The 25,253-nt window shown below is 47.4% G+C and overlaps 1 protein-coding gene across 1 annotated transcript in view; it reads right to left on the reverse strand.

Annotated features, from left to right (window-relative positions):
- Positions 1-25,253, reverse strand: part of SOS2 (SOS Ras/Rho guanine nucleotide exchange factor 2) — a 1,344,468-nt gene that overhangs the window by 461,574 nt on the left and 857,641 nt on the right. The window contains exon 13 of the mRNA XM_069638977.1: positions 23,971-24,074. Coding sequence (XP_069495078.1) covers positions 23,971-24,074 — 104 coding nt within the window. The remainder of the gene's footprint in view (positions 1-23,970; positions 24,075-25,253) is intronic.

Consider the following 25,253-nt stretch of genomic DNA (forward strand, 5'->3'; position numbering starts at 1 on the left):
AAATGTTTACAACAGCAGTGACTGAATAGCCATTGTTACGGCCAATGAAGGCACTCAACGCTTTTGTGGACCCTAGACACCGATTCTTAAGTGAAGACCATTGGAGTTCCCATGTAAGCTTTGCATCAATTATGGGACTAAGATATTTGTATGAAGATACTTGTTCGAGATTTTTTTAGGTCAATTTCCACAGATCTTAGGTTTACATTTTTTGGAGAAGACCATTATTTTACTTTTGTCGATATTGATTGTCAAACCATTGACGATAGAGTAAGCAACCAGGGAGCCGAGCATATGCTGAAGACCGGCTGGAATGTAGTCCAGTAACAGCAGGTCATCGGCATATGCAAGCCATCCGACAATCACACCATTGACTTTCACGGGTTGGCCGTGGATGGATTGAAGACTTCCATCATATCGGACAGGTAGAGGTTGAAAAGAATCGCAGCAATCATGCAACCTTGTTTAACTCCACAACTAGTTTGCATATTTGTAGATAGTCTTCCAGCAGCATTGAGTCTTATTTTTACGGAACTATCAGTAGGCAATAGCATCAACATCCCTAATAAACCATGTGGAATACCCCAGGAGTTAAGTTTTTGCCACAATCTGTTGCGGAGGATGGTATCAAATGCTGTTGAGAAGTCTATGTATGCACAGTAGACATCTAAATTCGGTTTGGACCAGGCATGCTCAATTGCAGATGTTAATATCAGTAGGTTATGAGTAGTGCTAGATTTGTCACGGAAGCCTATTTGGTTCAATGGTAATATATTAGCGTCCACAATCCATTCATTCAGTTCCTGAAGCAAACCCTTAGTAAAGATTTTGGGGGAGACATCAAGCATTGCCAGCATTCTGAAATTTGCCGGGATATCCCAAGACCCTTTCTTATGAACTGTCAATATGTGGCTGGTTTGCCAAGATGGTGGAATCGCACCCAACCTACCAATTTGTTTAAATAGCATTAATAATGTGGCTCCCCATAGTGCTGGTTGTTTTTTGATCACTAAATTGCAGACACCATCAGGGCCCGCTGCCTGGGAATTTTTGAATTTTTCAATGATCCTAATAATATCAAATTCAGAGGCATTGCAAGTCCATGTTGCATCTGGCAGTGGAAAGGTGGAGGCGCACAATTCGGTTTTGCCGAGTGAATCTTTGATATATAAAGCCCACGTTTCCTCAGGAATACAATTAATGGACAAATCTCGTTTTTTACGTTTTCTCAGCAGATGCCAAATACCGTGATTATTATTAGATATAGCCATCATGGCAATTTTTTTTTTTTTTTTTTTTTTTTTTTTTTTACACAAGTTAATCTCATTATCCCCCCTATGTGATTTGAGCCACTGTTTGTTCTTTTTGAGAGTTTTAATTTGACAGGCAACACCCTGCTCGGATATGGTTGGATCATTTTTCTTCACTACCATTCTAACAGCATTACGTAGATTCTTTTTTGCCTCTCTGATCATTTTATCATTGACCAGCCTACGAGGTAGTACAATATTGGACCGTTCACCAATGGATTTATATGTCCTGCGTTCACCACATGTTTTTGAATGTTCTGCATGAGCTGGCTGAAGTTAGACAGGATTTGGCTCTCGGAGAGCTTTCCCAAAGCCCACTTCTTAATAAACTCGGGTAGCAGTGCAGATACAACATGAGGAACATTCTCAATATTACAGGGATCATTGGCGTGAAACGCCCCATTTTCATAATGGTCGGAGCCTACATCACATTTCCCCGGAAGCGCATACAAGAGGCATAGTGGGAGGTGATCACTTTCTTCTCTTTCCACAATGCCCATATCCTTGATGGAATGTAAGCCAATTTCATTAATGAAGATATAATCTAGAATCGCAGCAGATCGACCTTCAATCCTTGTTTATTTCATCAGAGTGTCGCCTGGAGTGGAGCCATTTAATTTCACTAGACCATGACTGTTAACTAGGGTAGCCCATTTTTTCCCCTGCCTATTAGAGGCTAGATTGTTGCCTGATCTCATAGCCCCATCATGCAACCCATAATTATGGCTAATATCACCAATCTTGGCATTAAAATCACGTAACAGCCATATTGGGTAGCAGTGATTGTACTGCTTTAGAGTACTATCAACAGTCCGCACATTTTCAAGGGTATTGGCCATATTTGTGGGGTCATAAATGTTAATGACTATTATCACTTCCAAGAGCCAGGTAAGTTTGGTTACCAATACGTGCTGTGTGGACAGGAGTAACTTCAGTATCTTCCACGGTGGTTGGACGGACACCAACAACCCCCCTTTCGGACGGCCCATAGGACCCTTAGTGGCTACCTGGTGTACAGAGTTTCTATCATCCAGTTGTATCTCAGATGTTAACCAGGTTTCTTGGAGAGCTACGATTTGGAATATTGACAAGTGTTCAATCAAGCCCTCCTCCTCAAACAAATGTGAATAACCCCTGATACTCCACGAGTACAGCAACTGTAAGGAGTGGAGTCAGTTGCAAGACTCTGCAAAGTAGGATTTAAAGGTCAATGGCAGCCATTGCCAAACCTTGTGTGTAAAAGTTTATTTGAATAGATGTCACTGTGAATCTCTGTGTAACTCCCCTACAGCTCACACTGACCCCTCTTGAGACAAACCTGGCTGCTCAACACGCTACCAACCTGTGTAGTACAGACTTATGCCAAAGGTTGGGTTCTTATTGCCAGGAGGTCAGGGTTGTTGTAGTGCATCCAAAGTGTACTGCATACAATCTTGCCTAACAGTGGGCTTCAGCCTTGAAGCCCACCTCTGGCTCCAGTGTGTCTGGGAGGACAGGATGTGAGGTAGGGTCCTGAAACTCCCCTGTCCTTTGTGTCTAGGAATGCCTGAATGCAACTAGTCCCGTTTAGCTGGCCCTGCAGTGTGACTGACAGCCTAGGCTGTGCATGAATGGGAGAAACCTGCTTAAAAGTTGACGGTTTTGGGACTACAGGCAGAGTCGACCACTGGGAGAAACTCCAGACGAAGAAACTGAAGTGTTATTTGTATTTACGCATTTCAATTGTACAGCTCACATTCACCCCTCTTGAGATAGGCCTGGCTTCTCAATCACACTACCAACTTGTGTAGTACAGACCTATACCAAAAAGTGGGTTACCTAATACCAAGCAGATAAGTGTTGTGTAGTCTCACACAGTGTGACTGCACCAATTCTTACCTAACAGGAGGGCTGGGGTATTTGTGGGGAAACTGGTATATTTTGAGGCACAGAGAGTAGCAGTCTTAATGCCTTGCACAAGCCAAAAGCCAGATTGGAAGGGGTTGAGTAAATGGTCTGTGATGTATTGTTGCAGTTGGGTAGTTACAAAATCGTGCCATGATTCTGGCAAGGTATGATAGGATAGTAATGGGGAGGTAGTGTTCAGGTAGTGTTGGGTCAAAAGATGGTTTTTTGAGGAGTGAGATTTGGCCGTTTTGAGTGCAGCAGAGTTAGTACCATGCAAGAGACAGCAGTTGATGTTGAGCCAGTGGGGAGCTAGGGTGGTGATGCAATTGCAGCTTGAGGTGGGCATGCACCATCCAGGAGAAGTATGTAGGTTTTATTTTGGCAGTAAGGGTGATAAGGGTGCGTCGATGGGGTGGAAGGTGTCGCATGTGTTGGAATGTTTGGGAGTGGGGGTAGGGGTGGGAGAGCTGAAGGGACGCTGTCCTGATGTTGTGTAATTCGGAGTTGAAGTAGTTCATGAGGGAATTACATACTACAGTGGGTGGGGTTTGCGAAAGGTGGTTTAGAGGGGGGCATGACGATGCTGAATAGTTTCTGGGTACAATTGGTGACAGAGTGGAGTTCTTGGAAGTAATGAGTGGCTTTGGCAATGCACATGGCTGATTCATAGTTTCAGCAGTGTCTGCCTATCCTGGTTGAGGGACACGGGTTCTTTTGCCAGGCACTTTCTAGGTGTCTGGCTTCCTGCTTGATAGAGAGCAGGGAACTGTTGAAACATGGCTTGTGGTGGTGGTTGTGGGGTTTTTGTGATTTGAGGGGTGCCATTTTTTTTTTTGAGTCCCTGTGTGATGATGGTGGAGTAGGATAGAGGGATGCGCATTTGGCAAAGGGGGAGTGGTATAAATGGTGCTCAGGCTATGTCTGCAATGTGTTTGGTTTGTCTGGCTGAGGGAAAAGAGATGTGTAGCAGGTGGTGGGATTTTGTGTGGTAGTGCAAGCGTGAAGGGGATAGCGAAGAGGTCAGACAACGATACAGAGATTCGATTATCCACAGCGACATCATTTTTGCTTACGATCAAAAGATCCAGGGTGTTGCCAGCAATTTGTACGGGATAGGTGATGAGTTGTGTGAGGTCATACGTGGTGAATGGAGCGAGGATAGTCTTTAGTATAGGATTGGTGTCAGGCACGTTTCTCTAAAGTCCAACTGGTGTTAGACTTCATATGACTTATCTCTTGGTATTAGGGACCCAACTCTTAATACAGGCCTGCACTACACAATTCGGTAGAGTGGCTGAGCAGCCACGCTTATCTTAGGAGGGAGTAATGTGAGCTGTACAGCAACACAAAGAAATCGGTTCATACAAGGACCCAAGAAGACACTTACTCAAATTTATGTTAAAATAATATTTATTTATATATACACAAGGCACACAAGCAAATCAAAAATGCAGCAACTAACAATATCATTTAATTAAAAATGGAATCAAATTATAGAAGGAACAATAATGCAGGTGAGTAACTTTTCCTATGCTTTACATATCCAGCACACAGAGTGACCTCAGTTAAGGTCAGTAACAGCACCTATATGTATCACCTTTGCAATATTGAGTTTGGAGGGAAAATAAAGGTTAGACAGAACAGCTAGCAACTGTTAAATAAGAAGTACTCTCTCCCAGAGGGATGTAGGCAGTCCGTTTCCTAATTATAAAAGTGTTAAAGTTTAGGGAGGGACCCGCATTGTCAGAGCCAGTAGGATCAAGAAGATGAACCTTTGGGAAACCAGCAAAGCTAGAGTCAAATGGACGGCACCTGTTCTGATGAAAATCTTCAGAGGAAAGTAATGTAAATAATAATAATTTAGCATTTATATAGCGCTATAAACCCTCAGGCATCTGAGTGCTGCTTAATATTACCCACGGTGTGTGGTGCTCATTTATAGACCTTGGCAGGATGAAAGGCTGAGTTTGGCTCTGCCAGGATTCGAACCTAGTCAGCAGGCTCTGCACAGATGTCAAAGTGAGCGCTCTACTCGCTGTGCTATCGGACCGGCTGTGATCGGCTGGTTACTCACTGTGCTAAGTAACCAGTCAGATGATGTTGGAGAAAATACAGGCACTCAAGGGGAGCCTTCCTGATAGCACAGGCTGTAAGGCCTGCATACGGGAGTTGAGGTCAACTCCCAATTGAAGAAAACAGCACTCCCAAAGCAAAGGAGCAACAAAAATGGACTAAGGTACGTACAACCCAAGCCCCTCAGTACCTTAAGAGCGGAGAGGAAAATACAGCTGGTCCTCTTCTAGGTGCAACAATGCAGATCCGATTCCTGTTCCTTGGTTGTGGTGACGAAAGGGGGTACCTGTGATGGGCTTCTGCACCAGCACTCGGGAGAAGGGGTTGGCGGTAAAGGATTCAGCTCACTCCAGCAGCTCTGTTAGCGAGATTTATCATTTCTATGCTTCATCCCCTCTCCTGGTGAGACCCCCCAGCACTTCTTGCTGGACTTCCCTTTTTCCACTCATTCATTCGTTTTGGCTCTGCCTTCAGGAACTTTATTCTTTTAATTTTACCTCGACTATGGAGTCAAATTTTTCTCCAAAGCTCTTAAAGGCATCTGTATTTTACTATTGCAGCACACAGCTCCTTATGTGCAGTGTTGGTGGGGACCCTTAGAGTTCTCCCTTGAGATTCTTTGCTATATCCTAGAGTAACTGCAGTTCTGAGATACTTCGGATCTCTCCTAAAATGTTATAGTCTAAGAGATTGGCAAACACCACCTTATTTTGAGTGCCAAAGGGATACGTAGTATCCCCCTTCTCTCTGCTACTGTGACTTTTATGTCACAAAGAAAAACTCCTAGTTGTGGCAGGTGGCAGGGGACGTGTTCTACCAACTATTGTGTAATTTTCCTACCGCAGGCTCTATGTCCATAGCCTCGATAGTGCACAATAGGGGCACCCAAGTACTAACTTGGGGCCTCCCTTCTAGCATGTTGTTCTTTGTTGGCCCTTCTTCTACCATTCCGGGAGGGGGAGGTCTGTGTGTGTTTTGCTTTTGGCGGGAACGCTTGAGTGTCCCTGCCTAGGCTCCAGAGTGTCTGGGCAGACAGGAAGTGGGGAGGAGTATTCCACCCTCCTGTCCTTTGTCTGCCAGAGTGTCTGAATGGGACCAGCTCCCACTGGGGATCTTGCTGTCCTGATTGGACAGCCAAACACCCCTTTCTGTAAACTGAGGAAGATTGCAGAAGAGCGCGTGCTGGAACTATATAAAAGGTGAGATTGCTGGAGTTAAAAGCAAGTCGACCACTGGAAGCTGAAGTAACCGAAGAAAGCTATGACCAGAGACATCTGCAGACCTTTTGCAACACTGAAGCGACCACTGCTGTCCTGTCCCTGTTTTAGATGTGACAGAAGAACTCCGATTTGGACGACTCCTTACCTTTGGCTGGTGGGAACGAGGAGTCCCAAGACAAACTTTGATTTGAGCCATCTCCCTAGGCCCTGTGAGTTTCCAGAGCGGCAAACCCCAACACCAGGAGACCTGTTGCCTATTTCACGTGCAACGGCGTGGAAAGGCCAAATCCGTCCAAATCTTTGCTGAGCCCTTAAGAACACTCCAGAGATCTGATCCAACTTGCCCAGACCGCCTCATCAGAGTCTGGAGGATTGAACAAGCTAATCGCGTCCTTTGTTGGTGCTCCAGAAAAGGCGCCAAAACCACAGAGTGACCAGAGTAGTTGATGAAAGCCATGCCAGAGATCCTCCCTCTCGACTGCTGGTGAGAGATCCCATCCAATATCCTGTCTTTCATCATCAGACCAAGGAATCCAGAGGTCGGGTCCAGAGCTGCAACATCGCGGAGTATCCACAACAAATGTTTTCTTCAAACCTAAGGTACTGTGGGGAAAAAGGTATGGCTTACCTTATTCGAGAAAGTCGCTCCAGAGCATTTGAGCGCACAGGTGTCCAGGGCAACACCCTTTTACCTCAGAATCAAGCCGCTGCGTGTGTCCCTTTAGCGAGTCCTATAACGGTCTCCAACGTTGGTTAATTCTTCTTGTAACTTCTTTTCTAGAGACTAGAAAGTATCCAAAGGAACTTTTGACTCCTGATGCTTTTCAAGACATGAAGACTCACCAAACTGCCTTTTAGCTAGGGTTGCATTTTGGACTTTAAAAGACTTGCTGTGCAGGAAACCACCCCTAGAACCTGACGCTCTACTAAGTTAACACAAACCAATTGTTTTCATTCCTAAAAATCACTATCTTATATGTGTATGCTGACTAAATGGAATTACTGCATTAATTTGTCGGTGCACGTTATTGCCGATAGTACGGTAGACCTGTCTAATTCCTGTAACAATTGTGCCCGTTCAGCAACTACCAACTAAGAAGTGGCCTTTTTAAAAAAAACGTTATTTTTGGTTTGCAATTCACATTACATACGCTTCAACTACCCGACAGTACAGGATATACATAAAGACAATGGTAGACAATGGTTTTCTCCCTCCCAGTTCAATTTGTAAAACAACATTGCATTCTTTAATGATAGGGCTTATTTTTTAAACACATTAGATGTTGTTGCGAGAATTTCCGTGAGTGGTTCAATCGGTATCTGACTCTCCAGGGCTTGCTGAGGTGGTTTCAAGGTACGATCTGAATGGTGACCAAATGTCTTCTAAGAAGTGGCCTTTTGAAAGTATTGTAAAGTATACCTATGTGTGTTGGTTTATTGTGCAAAGTATTCAACAGTGACTATTGTGTAAATATAATATGTCTATATTTTAATATAAATGTATCTGTAAGTGTTTCTTTGATGTGCATTTCTAGCTAGGTTCAGTGTACTTACCTACAGCTCCCATCTTCCTCTTAAGATAAGCCTGACTGCTCTGCCACGCCGCTACCAAGGTCTCCGAGTAGTACAGACTGATACTAAGAGTTGGGGATCTACAAAGCACTGGGATAGCGTACTAAAGTCTTACCTCCAAGTGGGACTTTAGGAAAACTCCCCTAACGGACAACTGGCAAAGTAAAGCTGCAAGTGTGTGCATTTAAGAAAGCCCTGGCAGGAAACTTCACCAGGCAGTTGCAAGCGTGTTCACATCAGAATGTCCTGGTAGGGAAACACACCGGGCAAGGACAAACTAAACAGTATATAACAAATATATGACTTAACGGGGTCCCGAGAAGGATGCATCAGGACTAGCAAACGCCTGTGTGAAACCAAAAAGAAAAGGAGTGAAAACCTGGCAGGGGAGATCACCGGGCATCCTAACAAAGCAAAGACCAAGAGTCAAGTTGTTTTGTGTATCAGTTGTATTGTGGAACAAGAGAAACCCAAGGAACTGTTATCTTTGAATATACAACAACGGGAAGAGAAATCCTGGGGAAGGTAACCACCCTCTGGAATAAGGAACTCTATCCTTCTGTAACTTTTGTGTTGGAGTTATGCATTTTCATTTTTGAACATTTATAAACCACTCAAGTCCAAAGACATTAGCCGTTCCACCTTAGAGTTTGTTTTGTTAGAATGCGAGGGCCAGAAAAGTACTTTGGACATGGGACGATTTTGCTTTGGACATTCTGACGTTGACAGACCCTTAGTTTTAGGTAGGGCAAAACCTCTTACAGCAGGGAGAGCAGCATTTAACCACCCGCTTCTATTTCAATAAAAGTCTGACCAAAACCCTGAATCAGTTGTGTCGAGTCTCATTCCTGGCTCCTTACCAAGGCCAGACAGAATGAAATAGAGCAGGCTATAGTAGAAACCATTAGCTCTGTCTTCCCTTTGCACTGGACGCCCTAAGGACCTATGCAGCTGAATCTAGTCCTGTATTTATACCTTGGATCCAGAAGGAACAAGTTACTTACCTGTAACTGTTGTTCTCCAGCATGGGTCTGCCATGGATTCACATGCTCATGAATATTCCCCGTCATCAGTCTGGGAATCCTCGGTAAAGAAAAAATCAGTATCAGTTTTGTTTCTGATCTGTCTTTCTTAGTAGTAACCAATCACTGGTCTCTGGGTCATACTGCCCCCAACCAATGACTGCCCTCTCCCTAAGCCCCTCCCCTGGCAGCCATCCTCAGATTTGGTAGCACGTAAAGTGGCAGTATGATCAAGTGAAGAGCCGCAGAGGGGAAGGAGAAAGGGTTTGCATGTGAATCCATGCCAGACCCATGCTGGAGAACAACAATTACAGGTTAGTAACTTGTTCCTTCTCCAACATGGGGTCTGGCATGGATTCACATGCTCATGAATGACAATGCATTACTTACGGTAAAAGCATTTCTGATAGTTTTATCTGCTTAGATTCACATGCTGTGCATAGGTCCGACATCCAGTGGTCACTGCGGAGTATTGCATTTTGTTTTTCGTAGTCGAAAAGGGGACGTCGAGAAGGCGTGTCTGTAACACTATCCCTATAGTGACGTGCATTGTACCCACAATCCCTCACGCGTCGAGGTCCCTCTGTTTGTATTTTTTCTTCCCTGAGGGAGCCTTCTATACGTGAGTGAGTATAGAAAAGAGAGAGAGATGTAGAAAGATGTCTATGTTCCTTCCATCCGAGCGGGGAGGAAGGGTGGGCGCATGTGAATCTAAGCAGATACAACCATCAGAAATGCTTTTACGGTAAGTAATGCATTGTCTTCTGATGTTTGTTAATCTGCTTAGATTCACATGCGCCCACCCTTCCTCCCCGCATAGACTAGCGAGCAGTACCCGGAGTTGGCGGTGGGTTATGAGAAGGAACAGTAGAGAAAAGATGTCTTAATACTGCCTGTCCCACCTGGGAGTCAGATCTAGAGTGTGCATCTAGACAGTAGTGTTTTGTAATGGTGTGCACAGAACTCCAGGTAGCCGCTTTGCAGATGGACTCAAGGGGAACATTTGCAATGAATGCTTTGGATGCCCCAGTGCCTCGAGTAGAATGTGCTCTTGGCTTGAAGGGTAGTTCTCTCTTAGCAAGAGTGTAACAGAGAGTGATGCATTGAACAATCCATCTAGATCTAGTGGACTTTGAGACTGCATCTCCTTCTCTTCCTGCTGCCACCGAGACAAAGAACTGATTAGTCTTTCTCAGTAGCCTGGTTCTTTCCATGTAGAACATGACAGCTCTGCGTACATCCAGTGTATGCAGACTTTTTTCTCCCAAGTTGGAAGGGTTTTGAAAGAACGTAGGTAGTTCTATTGACTGGTTTACATGGAATTTCGAGATGAATTACGGTGCAAACCTTGGGTGTGTGCGCGTAGAACCACCTTATCTTTGTGAATTGTTACGAAGGGGTCTAGAACAGAAAGAGCCTGTAGTTCACTTACTCTCCTAATGGAGGTGATAGCTATTAGAACAGCAGTCTTAAGAGTGAGGTCCTTAAGAGTTGCCTTGTGCATGGGTTCAAATGGAGAGCCCATGAGTCTGGTAAGTACCACATTTAAGTCCCATCCGGGAGCTGGGTTAGCTATCGGAGGGTGTATTCTCTTTACGTTGGGAAGTGGTGTATGCAGAAAGTGCCGCCAGGTGGACTTTAATGGAATTGAACACTAGACCTGAATCCAATAAATGGGTCAAGTACAGAACAATATGTGTGGGAGAGCAGTCAACCGGGTTGATGCTCTTTCCTCTACACCAGATGACAAATCTTCTCCACTTGCTAGAATAGCAGTGGCGAGTATTAGGTTTTCTGGCTTCCCTGAGGATGTCCATACATCTCTGCAGGAGTTGTAGATGTCCAAATTCTATGATCTCAGGAGCCAGGCTGCTAAGTTCATGGTCTGAGGGCATGGATGCAGTGCCCTGCCCTTGTCCTGTGACAGCATGTTGTGTGGGCAGGGAAGTTTCACTGGGAGAGATAGAGACATCTCCATCAAGTGAGCGAACCATGGCTGCCGGGCCCACATCGGGGCCACTAGTATCATGGTAACTTGCTCCTGGTGCATCTTGTGCACAACTTTGTTGAGAAGGGGAGTCGGGGGAAAAGCGTAAACAAATTTCCCTGACCACTGAATCGACAGACCGTTCCCCTTGGACTGGTTCTGGGGGTACCTGGAGGCGTAACTTTGGCATTGTGAGTTCTCCAGAGTTGCGAACAGGTCTATTTCTCTCAAAGAGGTTGGACTCCTCTATGGGCTTATTAATAAGGGACGCTTGTGTTTCTGCCTTAAACCCGGAATTGCGAAGCCAGACGTGACGCTTCAGCAAAATTCCTTGTACCAAAGTGCGGCCAGCCGTTTCTGCTGCATCGAGGGTATTCTTGACAATGCTTTGGTTGACCAGAGAGCCCTCGTTAACTGTAGCCAGCAAACGAGTTCTTAGGGGTTCGGGAGCTTCTTCAATGTCCGGAGCTTCTTCAATGTCCTGTTTAAGCTTTTCCCATTGAGCATCAGCGTAGCTTGCCAATAGTGTGTTATTATTGGCAATTCTGGTAGAGAATGCTGCAGAGGTGGTGATTCTCTTGGCTAGGGCATAAAGCTTCTTCCCCTCTTTATCTGGGGGTGCCTCGCTGGTAGATAGTGGGACTCTGGCCCTTTTCCTGGTGTTGGTCACGACCAGGGAGTCCGGGATTTAGTGACCCTTAATATATAATGGGTCTGATTGAGAGGGAGAAAACAGTTTCTCAATCCTCGGATTGACCCCTCTCACAAGTGCAGGAGTGGACAGAGAAGGGGTAATACGTCTCTTAATTGAGGCGAGGATGGGGATAGTTTGGCTAGTGGGGGGTTTTTCTTTGATAATCCTCTCCACAAAATCGGTGTCTGGGGTGACCTCCCCAGTTTCAAGTTCAAAATGTGCTGCTGCCTTCTTCAGCAGTGCATTGAAGGTGGGTTGATCATGAACAGGCGAAGGGTTCCTGACTGGTGTAGTTTCAGTAGACCTGATGACTATACTGCTACTGCCTGTGTCTGTAGACCTAGTTGGTGACTGCCAGGGATTTGGGTCGCCCTCGCCTGTGTCCTCCTGGAATCCCTCCTCACCTAAGTTAGTGTCCTCGTGAAAACCTTCCTCTTCTTGTTGGTCTTCAACATAGGTGAACTCATCTTCCTCCTGGAAGAGGGTGTCTTCCTCAGTGAGGTCGTAAGAGTATATGTCGTCCTGTATGGGGTTATAAAACTTCTGGCATTTAGCCCTTGGACTCTCCAGGGGTGCCTCCCTTGGTCTCTTGGGTGCCCTGTCTTCTGGGATGGACATGAACCTGTCTAGTTTATCCATACAGGTCTGGAACCTTTCAAAGGTCCACTGAGGTCAGCCAGGACGGTCTGGGAATGAAAAAGGAGTTTCTTCCTCCTGTAGTTGTCTGGTTCTGTCCCATAACGTCGAAGAAAGTGAGCCTTCGCCTTATGAGAAGCCTTCTCGCTGGCTAGGGCCTCCGTCGGCGGTGGGAACTGGCCTGATCTGTTTTCCGGCGCTTTCGGCGTATCTTTGGTCTTGTGCGCGGGTTTCGGCATCTCACTCACCGTATGTCTCTGGCCGTCCTTAGATGATATGCGTGCGAGGCTTTCGGAGATCATTCTCTCTTCCGAGGGATCGGTCGCCGTCGCGCTATGTAACGTCGAGTCCTTGCTCGTCGAGTCCTTGCTGGCAACGTGAGCGCCCTTACGATGCACGTCACCGGAGGTTTCGGTGTTAGCGCCCTTACCTTTAGAATGCCCTGTCGCGGAGGCGGGGAGGGCTGACGACCCTTACGGTCAGCGGAAGACGCCGGTGGGCCTGGCGCCCCCGTTGGCGCTATGGCTGCCTTCGTCTTCGACGAATGCGTGCCGGAGGGTATGTGCTTTGGTGTTTTTCCGTGTGCGTCCTTGTCGCCGGGGTGTTCATCCCCATAAACTGGGCGTGAGCCGGGCTTGTCGGGGCCGGGGACGGACGACGAGGAGCGTGAACGCTCCTTTGAGAGGTCTACAACCTCCGTTACGGGGGCCGTGTAGTCACTGTCCTCGTCACATTCGGCGGCGGTGGCAGCGGGCGAGGAGTCAGGCCTAGACATGGCGTAGGCCGCCCACCTTTCGACCCTGCGGTCTTTTAGAGTTTTGGGCTTTAGTAATTTACAGGCCGCACAGCCGTCCTCCTGGTGATCGAGGGGTAAGCAATGGTTGCACCGATTGTGCTTATCCTTCCAGGTATATTTACCCTTGCAAAGCGGGCAAAACCTAAATGGCGTCCTCTCCGTAGCTGAGGGCAAGAAGTGTGACTACGACCTCGAAAGAGAGGGAGGGGAAAAGAGAAAGGCATTCTTAAAGAGAAAGAAAGACCGCACAACCCCACTCTCCCTACTGTGTATGGCCGGTGAGGCCAGGCCACGTGTTCGGCAGCGCCGAAGGATCCCCTCCGCTCATCCTTCCGTCGAAGATCTTGCTCGGCGGAGAAACAGCTCTGCGTCGAGGGAGGGATCTACGTTATTGATATTAATAACAAACGACCAAAGGTCGAAGAAACTATTTGGCAATGTCTCTCGAAGAGCTCCGCATAAAGGCGACCAGTAGCTGGGCGGAAAAAAACAATCTGAGGGACCTCGACGCGTGAGGGATTGTGGGTACAACGCACGTCACTATAGGGATAGTGTTACAGACACACCTTGTCAACGTCCCCTTTTCGACTACGAAAAACAAAATGCAATACTCCGCAGTGACCACTGGATGTCGGACCTATGCACAGCATGGGATTCTAAGCAGATTAACAAACATCAGAAATAAGAATACATAGCAGTACACACATGCACAACCACGGGAGGCGGCAAAGGCTCAACATTAAGCATTTCATTTAAACTCAACATTAAGCAACTCTTACCTCCTCACCAGGCCCACCTTCAGGCGAACAAGTTGCGCAGCACTGCTTGGCCGACCCTGGACTCCTCCCTGGAATCCCGGTCGAAGCAGTAGAATCTCGTGAAGGTGTGCGTCGACCTCCACGTGGCAGCCCCGCAGATGTCCAGCAGGGGCACACCAGACAAGAACGCCGTAGTAGCAGCGATCGGACAGCCGGGCAACGGTCGGTTAGCCAACCAATGACAGTGCATGAATCAGCCAGAGAGCCATCTGGAAATGGAAGCCTTCAAGAAAGCCTTCCCTTGGTTCACAGGTCCAAAGTTCACAAACAGCTGTGATGTCTTCCGAAAACTCTTTGTTCAGTCCACGTTGAACTTAAAGGGATAGTCCAGTAAAAAAATGTATTTTAAAAATAGTAGGCAAAATTAAAAAAATAATACTAGCACTTTTTTTTTTAAACTTCCTATGTAAAATTTTGAGCTATTCAAGCTCAAAATTCGCAAAAGCAAGCACATGGGCGCATCCATTTTGTGAAATGGATGCCCGCCTGTGCTGGCTTTTGCTTTTGCGGCACTAATGAAGGAAAAGCCAGCCAGCTGTAGTAAACAAAATCTACCGCTGGGTGGCTTTTCCTTCATTGGTGCTGTACGCGGAAGACGGGGACCGGAGACCAGAGCAGGAAAGCTGCAGCTGAATCTCGGTAAGTGCTATTTATTTATTTTTTTAAATAAGCACTAGCTGCGTTTTTTTCCCTAAGTTTTCCGGGCTGGAGGAGACCGGAAAACTTAGAAATAAAACCGCAGCTTTAAAAACGTTGTATTTATGTTTGCGGTCGCTTTTGAAGCGACCGCAAACATAAATACAACGTTGTGTTTGAAAACGCTGCGGTTTTTCTTTCCAAGTTTCTCAGGCTCCTCCAGCTCGGAGGAGCCTGAGAAACTCGGAAAGAAAAACCGCAGCATTTTCAAACACAACCGCGTTGTGTTTCTGCCTGCTGTGGCTATCACTTTGGGTCTCCGGTGCTCCCCCAGGGGAGCACCGGAGACCCAAAGTGAAAGCCAAGGCAGGCAGAAACACAACGCGGTTGTGTTTCTGCCTAAATCTGCTTTCCCATTTGGGGCTCTAGGGCTCCCCACGGGGGGCCAGAGAGCCCCAAATGGGAAGGCAGATTTAGGCAGAAACACTGCAGCATTTAGCATTTCCCATTTCGGGCTCTCGGCCCCCCGTGGGGAGCCTGAGAGCCCCAAATGGGAAATCAGATTTAGGTAGAAACACTGCAGCATTTAGCATTTCCCATTTGGGGCTCTCGGCCCCCCGTGGGGAGCCCGAGAGCCCCAAATGGGAAATCAGATTTAGGTAGAAACACTGCAGCATTTAGCATTTGCCATTTGGGGCTCTCGGGCCCCCCGTGGGGGCCGGAGCTCCAAGATGTTGATGTGGAGAGACCTCTCCTCCGGGAGCCAAAGGCCTCTTGCATTGAGATCTCCGGTGTGCGCACCCCATCCCTCCAGGGAGGCATCCGTTGTCACTGTCTCCTGATGTGCCGGGGTCTGAAAGTCCGTGCCTGCCGTCAGGTGCGCACGGGTGCCCCACCACTGGATCGCCCGACAGAAAACCTCGTTGAGTGGGATCTTGTCTTCGAAGCTGCCCGCCGCTTGCATCCAGCGGGTGTCGAGGAACTCCTGTAGAGGACGCATCCGTAGTCTGCACAGGCGCACTAGGTAGATACATGAGGACATCATTCCGAGGAGGGACTTGATGGATCTCACCCTGGCCACGTCCGTGGCTAGCAGGCGCTGAACCTTGCCTAAGATGGCCTTCGTCCTTTCCTCCGACGGAGACGCCAATCGCTCCACTGTATCGAGCTTCGCTCCCAGAAACTTTGCCACCTGCGACAGAACCAAATGGGATTTCGGGCAGTTGATGGAGAATCCCAGCTCCGTGAGTAAGCGGACGGTCTTCGCCGTGTGCTCGACACCGAGTTCTCTTGCCCTTGCACGGATGAGCCAATCGTCCAGGTAGGGGTAGACGTGGATCCCCTGCAGGCACAGCCGCGCCGCCACTGGTGCTAAGCACTTGGTGAACACCCAGGGTGCCGACTTCAATCCGAATGGCAGAGCTCTGAATTGGTAGTGGCGTCCTTGGAATACGAATCTGAGGAACTTTCGGTGTCCTTTTAGGATGGGGAAGTAAGCATCCTCCAAATCCAATGATAGGAAGTCGCCCTCCTCCAGCTGTCCCAGCACGTGCTGGAGGGTGACCATCCTGAACTTCTGTGCCTTGATGTATTTGTTCAACTGACGTAGGTCCAGGATGGGGCGCCAACCGCCTGTCTTCTTTCTGACGAGGAACTATCTTGAGTATACTCCGGAGCCCCGGAGCCTCTTGGGGATGAGCTTGATGGCACCCTTCTTGAGCATCGCCTTTACCTCCAACAGCAGTTGTGGGACGTGATTTTCCTTCCTGGCGACGGGAGGAATGCAGGGACACTTCTTTTGGAATTCGAGAGTGTGCCCGTGGGCCAGGGAATCCAGCACCCAACGGTCGGTGGAGATGGACTCCCACACGCTGATTGACTTCGCCAGCCAGCCTCCCACCGGGGTGCTTCGGTGGGGGCCCGACGCTAAATCTTGCTTGGAGGCGGCCTTGCCGCCTTGGCCTCCTTGGCGACGACACCGAGATCCTCCTTGCTTGCCGCAACCTCTGTAGGCTCTGTAGGCCTTCTGGGACGAGTAGCGGGCCGCCTGGCAGTATGTGGAGGAGCCACCGCCTGATCCCTTGAAGGCCCTCTATCTGCCTCTGGCGCTCCGAAAGGGCCGTCGCTGCTGAACGACTCCCAGGGCTCGGCCCGTCTCTGCATCGGCCTTGATGCACTGCAGCGACTCATCCACCGTTTTCCCAAACAGGTTGTTGCCATCGAACGGCATGTCCAACACCCTGGTCTACACGTCCTGACGGAAGTCTGTCGCCTTGAGCCAGCCTCGTCGTCGAAGGCAAACACTGTTGCCTAACTGGCGAAACCCGGTGTCGGCAATGTCCGTTGCCACCGTTATGGCGTGGTCCGACGCCACCTCACCTTCCTGCAGAATCTCCAGGGCCTCTGCCCTCTTGTCATCTGGTAGGAAGTCCAGTAGGGGAGCTATCTTGTACCATAGCTCCCTGTCGCAACGGGGCACAATCGCTAAGGCGTTGGCCGCCTTAATTGTCGTCGCCGCCGACGAGAGGACCCGTCGCCCCATGGCGTCCAATTTCTTACCCTCGCCGTCAAGTGGGGAAGTAGAGGTTGAGGCTGTCGCCCCGCCGCCTTCTTCTTGGCCGCCGCTGAGAGGACCGAATCGAGCATCGGTTGAGCCCTGAGGCACAAGGGGGTGGCGTCAGGGACCCAGTACTTCTTCTCGTACCTGTCCCTCTTGGCAGGCGTCGTGGACGGGTTCTTCAGGATCGCAAGTCCCTCGTCCCATTTATCGTCGAGTAATGGTACCGCGAGGACCGTCTTTCTCTTGGCCTCTCGCCATTGATAGAGGAAACCTTCCTTCTGTTCCTCGGGGCAGAGCTGGAAGAGCTTGGATGCCCTGGCGATCATGGCGTGAAAGGAGCCAATTTCGTCGGGCGGGGAAGCCCGAGGGAGTGGTGATGGAAGGTCTGTCCCGTCGTCACCACCGTCGTAATCCGTCCCCGTCGTCGTATCATCCCTGGGATCCGGCGAGGGGGATGAAAGCTCCACGGGCCGTGAGGGCATGAAGGGCGGGGGGGGGGGATGAACTCTCCTCTGCTTTTAAAATGAGAAAATCTCTTTGAAAAAGCACGAAAACGCAGTAAAAGCTCGAGAGCTATAGCACGAGGACTCCCAACACTTGAACGTGCGGTAAAAATCTGAGGATGGCTGCCAGGGGAGGGGCTTAGGGAGAGGGCAGTCATTGGCTGGGGGAAGTATGACCCAGAGACCAGTGATTGGTTACTACTAAGAAAGACAGATCAGAAACAAAACTGATACTGATTTTTTCTTTACCGAGGATTCCCAGCCTGACGACGGGGAATATTCATGAGCATGTGAATCCATACCAGACCTCATGCTGGAGAATGAGGGATTCATTTGGAAACTTACCTTAAATTTGCCTAGGGCAGGCCTAACAGCTATAATCCAGGTTGAATTAGCTCTACTTTCGTTGAATGCTGTAATTACCAGGAAAACAATGTCTTTATTTGCTCAAATTCTGTTACCCCCACCAGAGTTGCTGTATTGCAGATTCAATGATTGCAGATACAGATTGTATGCCAACACTGGAAAGCCTCAACTCGTCCCTGCATGAGTTGTGAAGGGTAAGCTATTGAGGATGGACGGATACTGACAGAGTTGTGTAAATCATACAAACTTTATTCTCATACTACTTTGATAAAGAAACCTCTTAATAACCTCTCTCATTATTGAATAAAATTCCCCAATGGAAGGGAGCGATTACGATTGAATGTCCTGCCCACCATGGAGATTCAGGGAATTTCCTAAAGCACTATAAGAATCAGTAAGCCTGTAGGTTTTGTAGGGAGAAAGATGTAGAAGAATCCCTGAAACACTTATTCACTCAATGTCCGTACCCAACTTCAACATGGCATTTGTATTTTGACCGATTTTCATGGCAAGTGCTTTAAAAAAATCTCAAGTGTCGTATTATAGCAGGTTCCTATACTTCATTATCAGTCGCGGTGTTGACATTTGCACAAATAATTTTTACCATAATCAAAACAGATTTGTAACTTTCAATGAATCTTGTTTTTGTTTTTAATAACTTATCCCTGGCACGGGTTCTACTGCAGGCTGTAATTTGATCACCGGATGTTAGGGAGAATTCTCAAAAAATGTGTTAATTCCCTCCACCTTAGAGACTCCCAGCAACTTTGCTAGATTTTGAGGACTTGATTTTTTTACCTGGAGTGAGTGAGACCCTTTTTTCCCCCACTCTCTCATGTATTTTGGTGTGATTTTTATACTCTGTGCGTTTTTGTTTGGTTATGGAGTCTGACAAACTCCATAAGCATCATCATTTACCATGTGTCACACAGCACCTTTAGTGCAGTGGCACAGGGAAGTCTTTCAGATTTCCCAAGGTTCAAATGCCTTCTCTGGGATAACTACTGTTTCCCAGAGCAGTAAAGTGAAATTGCCGTTACTTCGCATTGTACTTGCTAGACCCAGCACACCCTATCTATAGAGTGCTGGAGGGGTTACTTAGTATCCCTTGTGTCTAAATGCTCATGTAACATCTTGTATGTTACCCTTTCCTTAATTGACTGGCTGGTGGCAGTGGTTTCGTTTTGAACTACCAAGGTTTGCATTTACTGCGAATGTTCACTGACCGGTAACGTTAACCGCGGGAGCCAACTTTTTCAAAATGGCGTCCAGCCATCCTTGTTAAAATGGTGCCCGGTGGTCTTTTTTTTCTGCCAGGTCTTTGTTGGAAGGTTCTTCTAGAGAGTTTCTCTGCGCCAAACCAGGTTTGGTCTCTTTGTTCATTTGCCTTTGGCGGGCTTCAGGAGTGAAACCCGCCTCTGGCGCCCGAGTGCCTGGGGTAGTCAGTGTTAAGACGGATTTCTGAACTCAGTCCTGGCGGCGCAGAAGTTCAGAAGGGCAACCTAAATACTTGGAACAAGGTAACCTCTGGACAAGCCAGACCAATCAGGGTAGCGATCGCGGCGGTCAAGACTAGGTCTCAAGAGGGGTGAGGGTGACTGAAAGCCTGCAATGAGCACACAAAGCAAGGACACTTACAAACTACTCCAAACAGGTGTTATATTGAAAATATATACACATTTATTCCAAGGCCTTTGCAACAATGACCGTAGCGAGAAATCACAATAAAACTCTAGTAAACCAACACATACCAAACCAATACAATATATATACAAATACAAACGAGTCTAAAGCGTTAGATGCACGAAATATGTAGTCCCCCTAGAAGGGGAGGAAAACATGCAGTGCGAAATAATGATTAGACCCAGTCCGCCTTCAGAGGCACCTAACTAAAAGGAAGTCCAAGCCCTACGAAGACTGGAGCCTTGTGCTCAAAAGTACCTGCATACGCTGGTGCCAACGGGCAAAAAGGGGAGTCTCTTCGAGGGAATCAGGCAGTTCAGTTTGGTGCACAAATGAAGAAGAACAGAGTTCCGCGACTCAAGCGCAGCCTCCACTGTGGGCAGAAGCAGAGCGCGAGTACGGAAAGGCGTGCTGTTTGACACAGCGGGGAAAAGCTATGGGCTCCTGCAGGAGGGCGACCAGTTCCTAGCTATGCTACTCACCGGACCCTGATGCAAGCAGACCCAGGGTTCTCTGCGACAGTTTCAGTGCTGGCAGGTTCAGGGGAGCAGGGGACGTCTCGTCGTCGTGTAGATTCTGCAGCAGCAGAGTTGAGTTAAAGATGTCCCAAACAAAGTGAACCCGCACAGTTTGTTCCCACAGCAGGGCTATCGAGCGGTCGTGTGTATCTCAGCCAAATGTACACTACTCACTTCAGACCTGGGAATGCCAAGTGTACGAATCGTGTGAGAGTGACAAGGACTCGAAATACAACACAACCTGGCGGCGGTTACAGAGCAAGACTCCTGGGTAGGCTGGTCAGTCTGCTGGATGGCCCAGAGGCACTTCTGAAGGCTTACGTGCAGGAGATGGTGAAGATGCCGAGAATAGCTGTCCCCGCTATTCCAAGGGTGGAAGTACCAGTACAGGCCTTCTGGTTCGATCAGAGGTAGAAAGGGTTTCACAAAGCGACAGCAGTGCAGAGGAGCAGTCCTTCAGCGGATCACCAGCGATTCCTCGGTTCAGCCTCGTGGTTGCAGGATACTTGGCTCCTATATTCCTTTGTTCGTGAGAACTCAGGAGATCGACATGGTAGTGGCGTTTCCAGCCCCTCTTATCCACGGTTCCCTTTGTGCCGAAATGGAGGGGACCCAATGGGAGATCCGCTCATCAAACACTCACACGATACGTGGACCTATCACGGACCACGGTGGTTCCAGGCATTCATACCACACTAGACTCTCTGGCACCCAGGATGTGTATTGGGACCAGACATCCCACCCCACATCCTGGAGGCACACACAAGGCCTGTAGAAGCCTGTGAAAGCATCTGTGTTTCGCGGGAAAGTACATGCCCAAATAAGGAAGGCCCCGGGTCGGCTCCACCTGTGGAAGGTGAAGGGGGCAAGACGGTCAGCAGACAGGACAAAGGAGCCTCGTGGTCTGGCCATTTTGGGAGCCAGGCCACCATTTTGGGCTAAGCGCGAGAAATGCGCTTAAAACGCCAAAAGGAGCTCAAAACACAAGAAACGATCGCTGCCACCATTCCCGTCTGTGATTCACTTGCACCGATCAGTTACAATCCACAAAGAGTATCTAGGGCCTGTAGAAGGCTAGAGACCCAAGAGAGCAGTAACTTAGCTTACAGTGCCCTCTTGTGTCATGTTGCACGAAAGCCGCAACATGATAAAGAAACTACGGAAAACAGCGTTTCCCGGTACTGACTGTCTTAAGGGCATGTCAGTTTCCCCTTAAGAATGGAGCAAAAGCCCAGAGGAGTGGGGCAGAAGGCTGCACTTCTCTGGCAAAGTCTAGATCATGGTGAAAACAACAGCAAAAAGTTTAGGGGTTGCCACATGGAAGGAAAATTACCCACAATTAAGAAATCTTTCCTAACACTTCCTATCTATAGAGTGCTGGAGGGGTTACTTAGTATCCCCTGTGTCTAAATACTCATGTAACATCTTGTATGTTACTCTTTCGACTGGCTGGTGGCAGTGGTTTCGTTTTGAACTACCAAGGTTTGCATTTACTGTGAACGTTCACTGACCGGTAACGTTAACCGCGGGAGCCATCTTTTTCAAAATGGCGTCCAGCCATCCTTGTTAAAATGGTGCCCGGTGGTCTTTTTTTTCCGCCAGGTCTTTGTTGGAAGGTTCTTCTAGAGAGTTTCTATGCGCCAGACCAGGTTTGGTCTCTTTGTTCATTTGCCTTTGGCGGGCTTCAGGAGTGAAACACGCCTCTGGCGCCCGAGTGCCTGGGGTAGTCAGGAAGTGAGGGAGGTGCCCGAAACTCGTTGTGCTTAGTCTCAGGAGACCCAAATGCACTCTGCGGTGATTGGCTGGCTGACTGTCCGGCAAGTACAGCTAGCCTGCTGGGTGAGTGACGGCTAGGTTGGAATGAATGGGAGAGAACGTAATAAAAGGCGAGTCCTTTGGCTTGGAAGGCAGAGTCGACCACTGGACAAAGGAACCGAAGAAGAGCTTGAAGAGGATGGCTGCTGCAACTCCTGGACTGTTGGTTTGCCCGATGAAGCCCTGCTGCAGGTCCGAATCGCCAAGTTCGCATCGACAGAGAAGCCCCTGCAAGGACAACTTCTCCCTTTGAGTTGGTGGGACCAATCAACTCCAAAGTAAGCCACCTGGACACTCATCTCAGAGCTGGTTGAATTTCCTCAGTTGCTGCAGGAACTGTATAGCCAGGGAGAGGGACACCAGATTGTGTGTGTTGCTTTTAAGCTGGCCTAAAGCTTTTGGAAGATCCTCCGGACTCCCACGAAGTAGGACTGACCACACCTGAGCCCCCTCAGCAGAGTGTGGGACCCCAGAAGCGAGGAAAGTCCACCTCGACAGCCAGGAACCGCGCTTGGTGCTAGTTGCTGTACTGCAAGGAGCTGAAACGCGAAACAGCCACTGAGAGTGAAGTTTGCCAGTTTTGACAGACCCAGTACATTGCAGGAGTCCCCTGCCGTCATCCCTCTTGTCCCCACGACTGAGGACCAGGAACAGTGAGATCTGCAGAGCTGCACAGGAACAGACGTATTCAGCTGCATCTTTTTCTTCAATCTAAGGTACTGTAAAATACCTCTATGAGAACTTACCTCCTACTGTGGAAGTGCTTGTAACTTCTGCAACTCACAAGTCTAATCAGCTTGTGGCCCTACGTTTGATTCATCTTTTTACCAAAGACTCCTAAGAACTTGTGCAAAGACTTTTCCATTTACTTACATAAAGTGCAGCATCCTATACAAAGACGTTTGCCTATTGACTTTGGCTTAGCCTATTGAATTGAATGACTCTTCTATTGCTATTAGAAAGTATTTGCCCTGCGTATGAATATTTTTTGTTACTTCCTGTGGTCTAATCACCTTTGCCTTTTACTTACTTTATTAAGAGTGTTCTGAATGCCAACAGTAAGAAATCAATGTCCCCAGCACCCTTGTTACTGAAGTCACCTGTGGGTGTAGGTTGTGTCTGTGGGCCAACCCAAAAGGGTCTTGTCTGATTCAGAAACTCTGAGTGTACAGCATTGAAGATATTTGTGTTACTAGTATATTGCTCCCTTCTGAAGAAGGCTTTGTAACTGATAAATTAATAATTGTATATGCAAGAAACCTTGAGTGTAAGAGTTTATTTGAATAACAGTAACTATGAATATTTGTGCAACTCCACTACTGCTCACATTTCCCCTCTTGAGATAAGCCTGGCTTGCTCAACACTACCAAAACTGTGTAGTACAAGCTTATACCAAAGGTTGGGTGCCTGTACCTGTAGTCATAGTAGCTTGTAATGTTCCCCAAGGGTACTGCATTCAAACTTTGCCTAACACCGGAAAGTTAAGCAAATATCTCCTGGTTGGGGGCGATGTTGGGATTAGGGTTTAAAGGATGGTCGAAGGAGGGGCATGGGGATGGAAAGTTGGGAAGTGGGGGTGACAAATGGAGAAAAAAACAATTTAGGAATAATCTTTACAATGTATTCATTGCTTACCTATAATCATTACATGACCCTTTAGTTCTTTAATCAATGTCATTTTTTAAGCACTGCTGACTTTGTGGACAACATGGACTTTCACAAAAGAGGCACACAAAATTATAACTCGGCATGCAGAGTGCAGCCAAACATCTTGATGGTATCATTGGCTAATGTAGCCATGCATTAAGGCAGTCTGAGCGAGCTGAAGGTGCACATTCAATGCAAACTTTGGTATATTGAAGTTCAAATCTTACCTTTAACCGTAGAAATAAATGTTTCCAATCTATCAAGTAACTCTGTGTCTCTCTCGAAGTCATAAAAATGGTGTTCCACCCAATGTCGAAACACATTTAATATCCTATATGCAAAATAAAATGAATACATTGTTATTATTGGAGCAGGAACTTGAAATGGCATGTAATCTGTAACAGCATTTTCTATCATATCATCAGCCACACATTATCATGCACTTGTGTCTCAAGTGGAGTTAAGAATCGTGTTGACAACTGTTGTATCGATCAATGATTGTGAAAGTTAATTAGTGGGTGATGAGGCAACACTTATTGTGGCCTCGAATATTGAACTTTTCTGATGTCAAAGAACACTTGAATATGGTTACCAGTCATTTCACAATTTTATAAGAGTGATTTCTCAAAATATGTTCCCCATTTTGAATAGCAGTGAGAGGACAGAGAGGCCAGTGTAAGGAAGGCATGGTATCAACAGTAAGACAGACACAAGTGACCACAGTTCAAGGGTGTTTTTTTTGTACTTCAACAAAGGTATGATAAACACCTACCTAATCCTACATCTACAGATGGGAGTAAGCTACGACCATCAAATAATAACGCAGTCCTAGTGGTGTCTTGTCAAAATAAAAGGGTTTATACTAAAACAAAACTACAGCCAATCCTTACCACTAAACACAAATAGTGTGGGGGGGGGGGAGACAATGTTACAAAAAATGAAGGAAGTGTTAGAAAATGATATGTCAGGATGTTCAGGCCGCTGGCCTCCTTTCCCCTACGTTTTAGCACTGGACAAAGCGGTTCACTTGAGCGTAGCACAGTCTCTGGCTTCTTTAGCACGAGGATACAGTACAATCATTAGCATCCGGACCGTCTGTATGAAAGTGTCTTTACTACTACTACTAGATACTATAAAAAAAAGAAAAACTACCACCAAGACAACTTAAGTAGGGAAGAGATAATGTGTCTGAAAAACTTAAGTGAAATGGAGGTGTTGACAATCAAACCTGCATACAAATGGGGGCGGGGGTATTGTTCTAATAGACAACATTAAGTACGAGACAGAATGTCTAAGACTTTTGAGTGACACTAACTCATAAAAAAACTCGACTGGGATCCCACAGAAAGACTCCAAGATGAGATCAAGAGCCTGACGGACCATGCTTTATGTGAGGAATGGATATGCACGGACGAAGCACGGTTCCTTAAGAAACAACATCCAAAGAAAGCAGCATTTTATACACTGCATAAAGTACACAAAAACAGGGACAATCCCCCAGGCAGACCCA

Source organism: Ambystoma mexicanum, chromosome 14, assembly GCF_040938575.1.
Source record: "Ambystoma mexicanum isolate Mex_15411 chromosome 14, UKY_AmexF1_1, whole genome shotgun sequence".
Lineage (NCBI taxonomy): Eukaryota > Metazoa > Chordata > Amphibia > Caudata > Ambystomatidae > Ambystoma > Ambystoma mexicanum.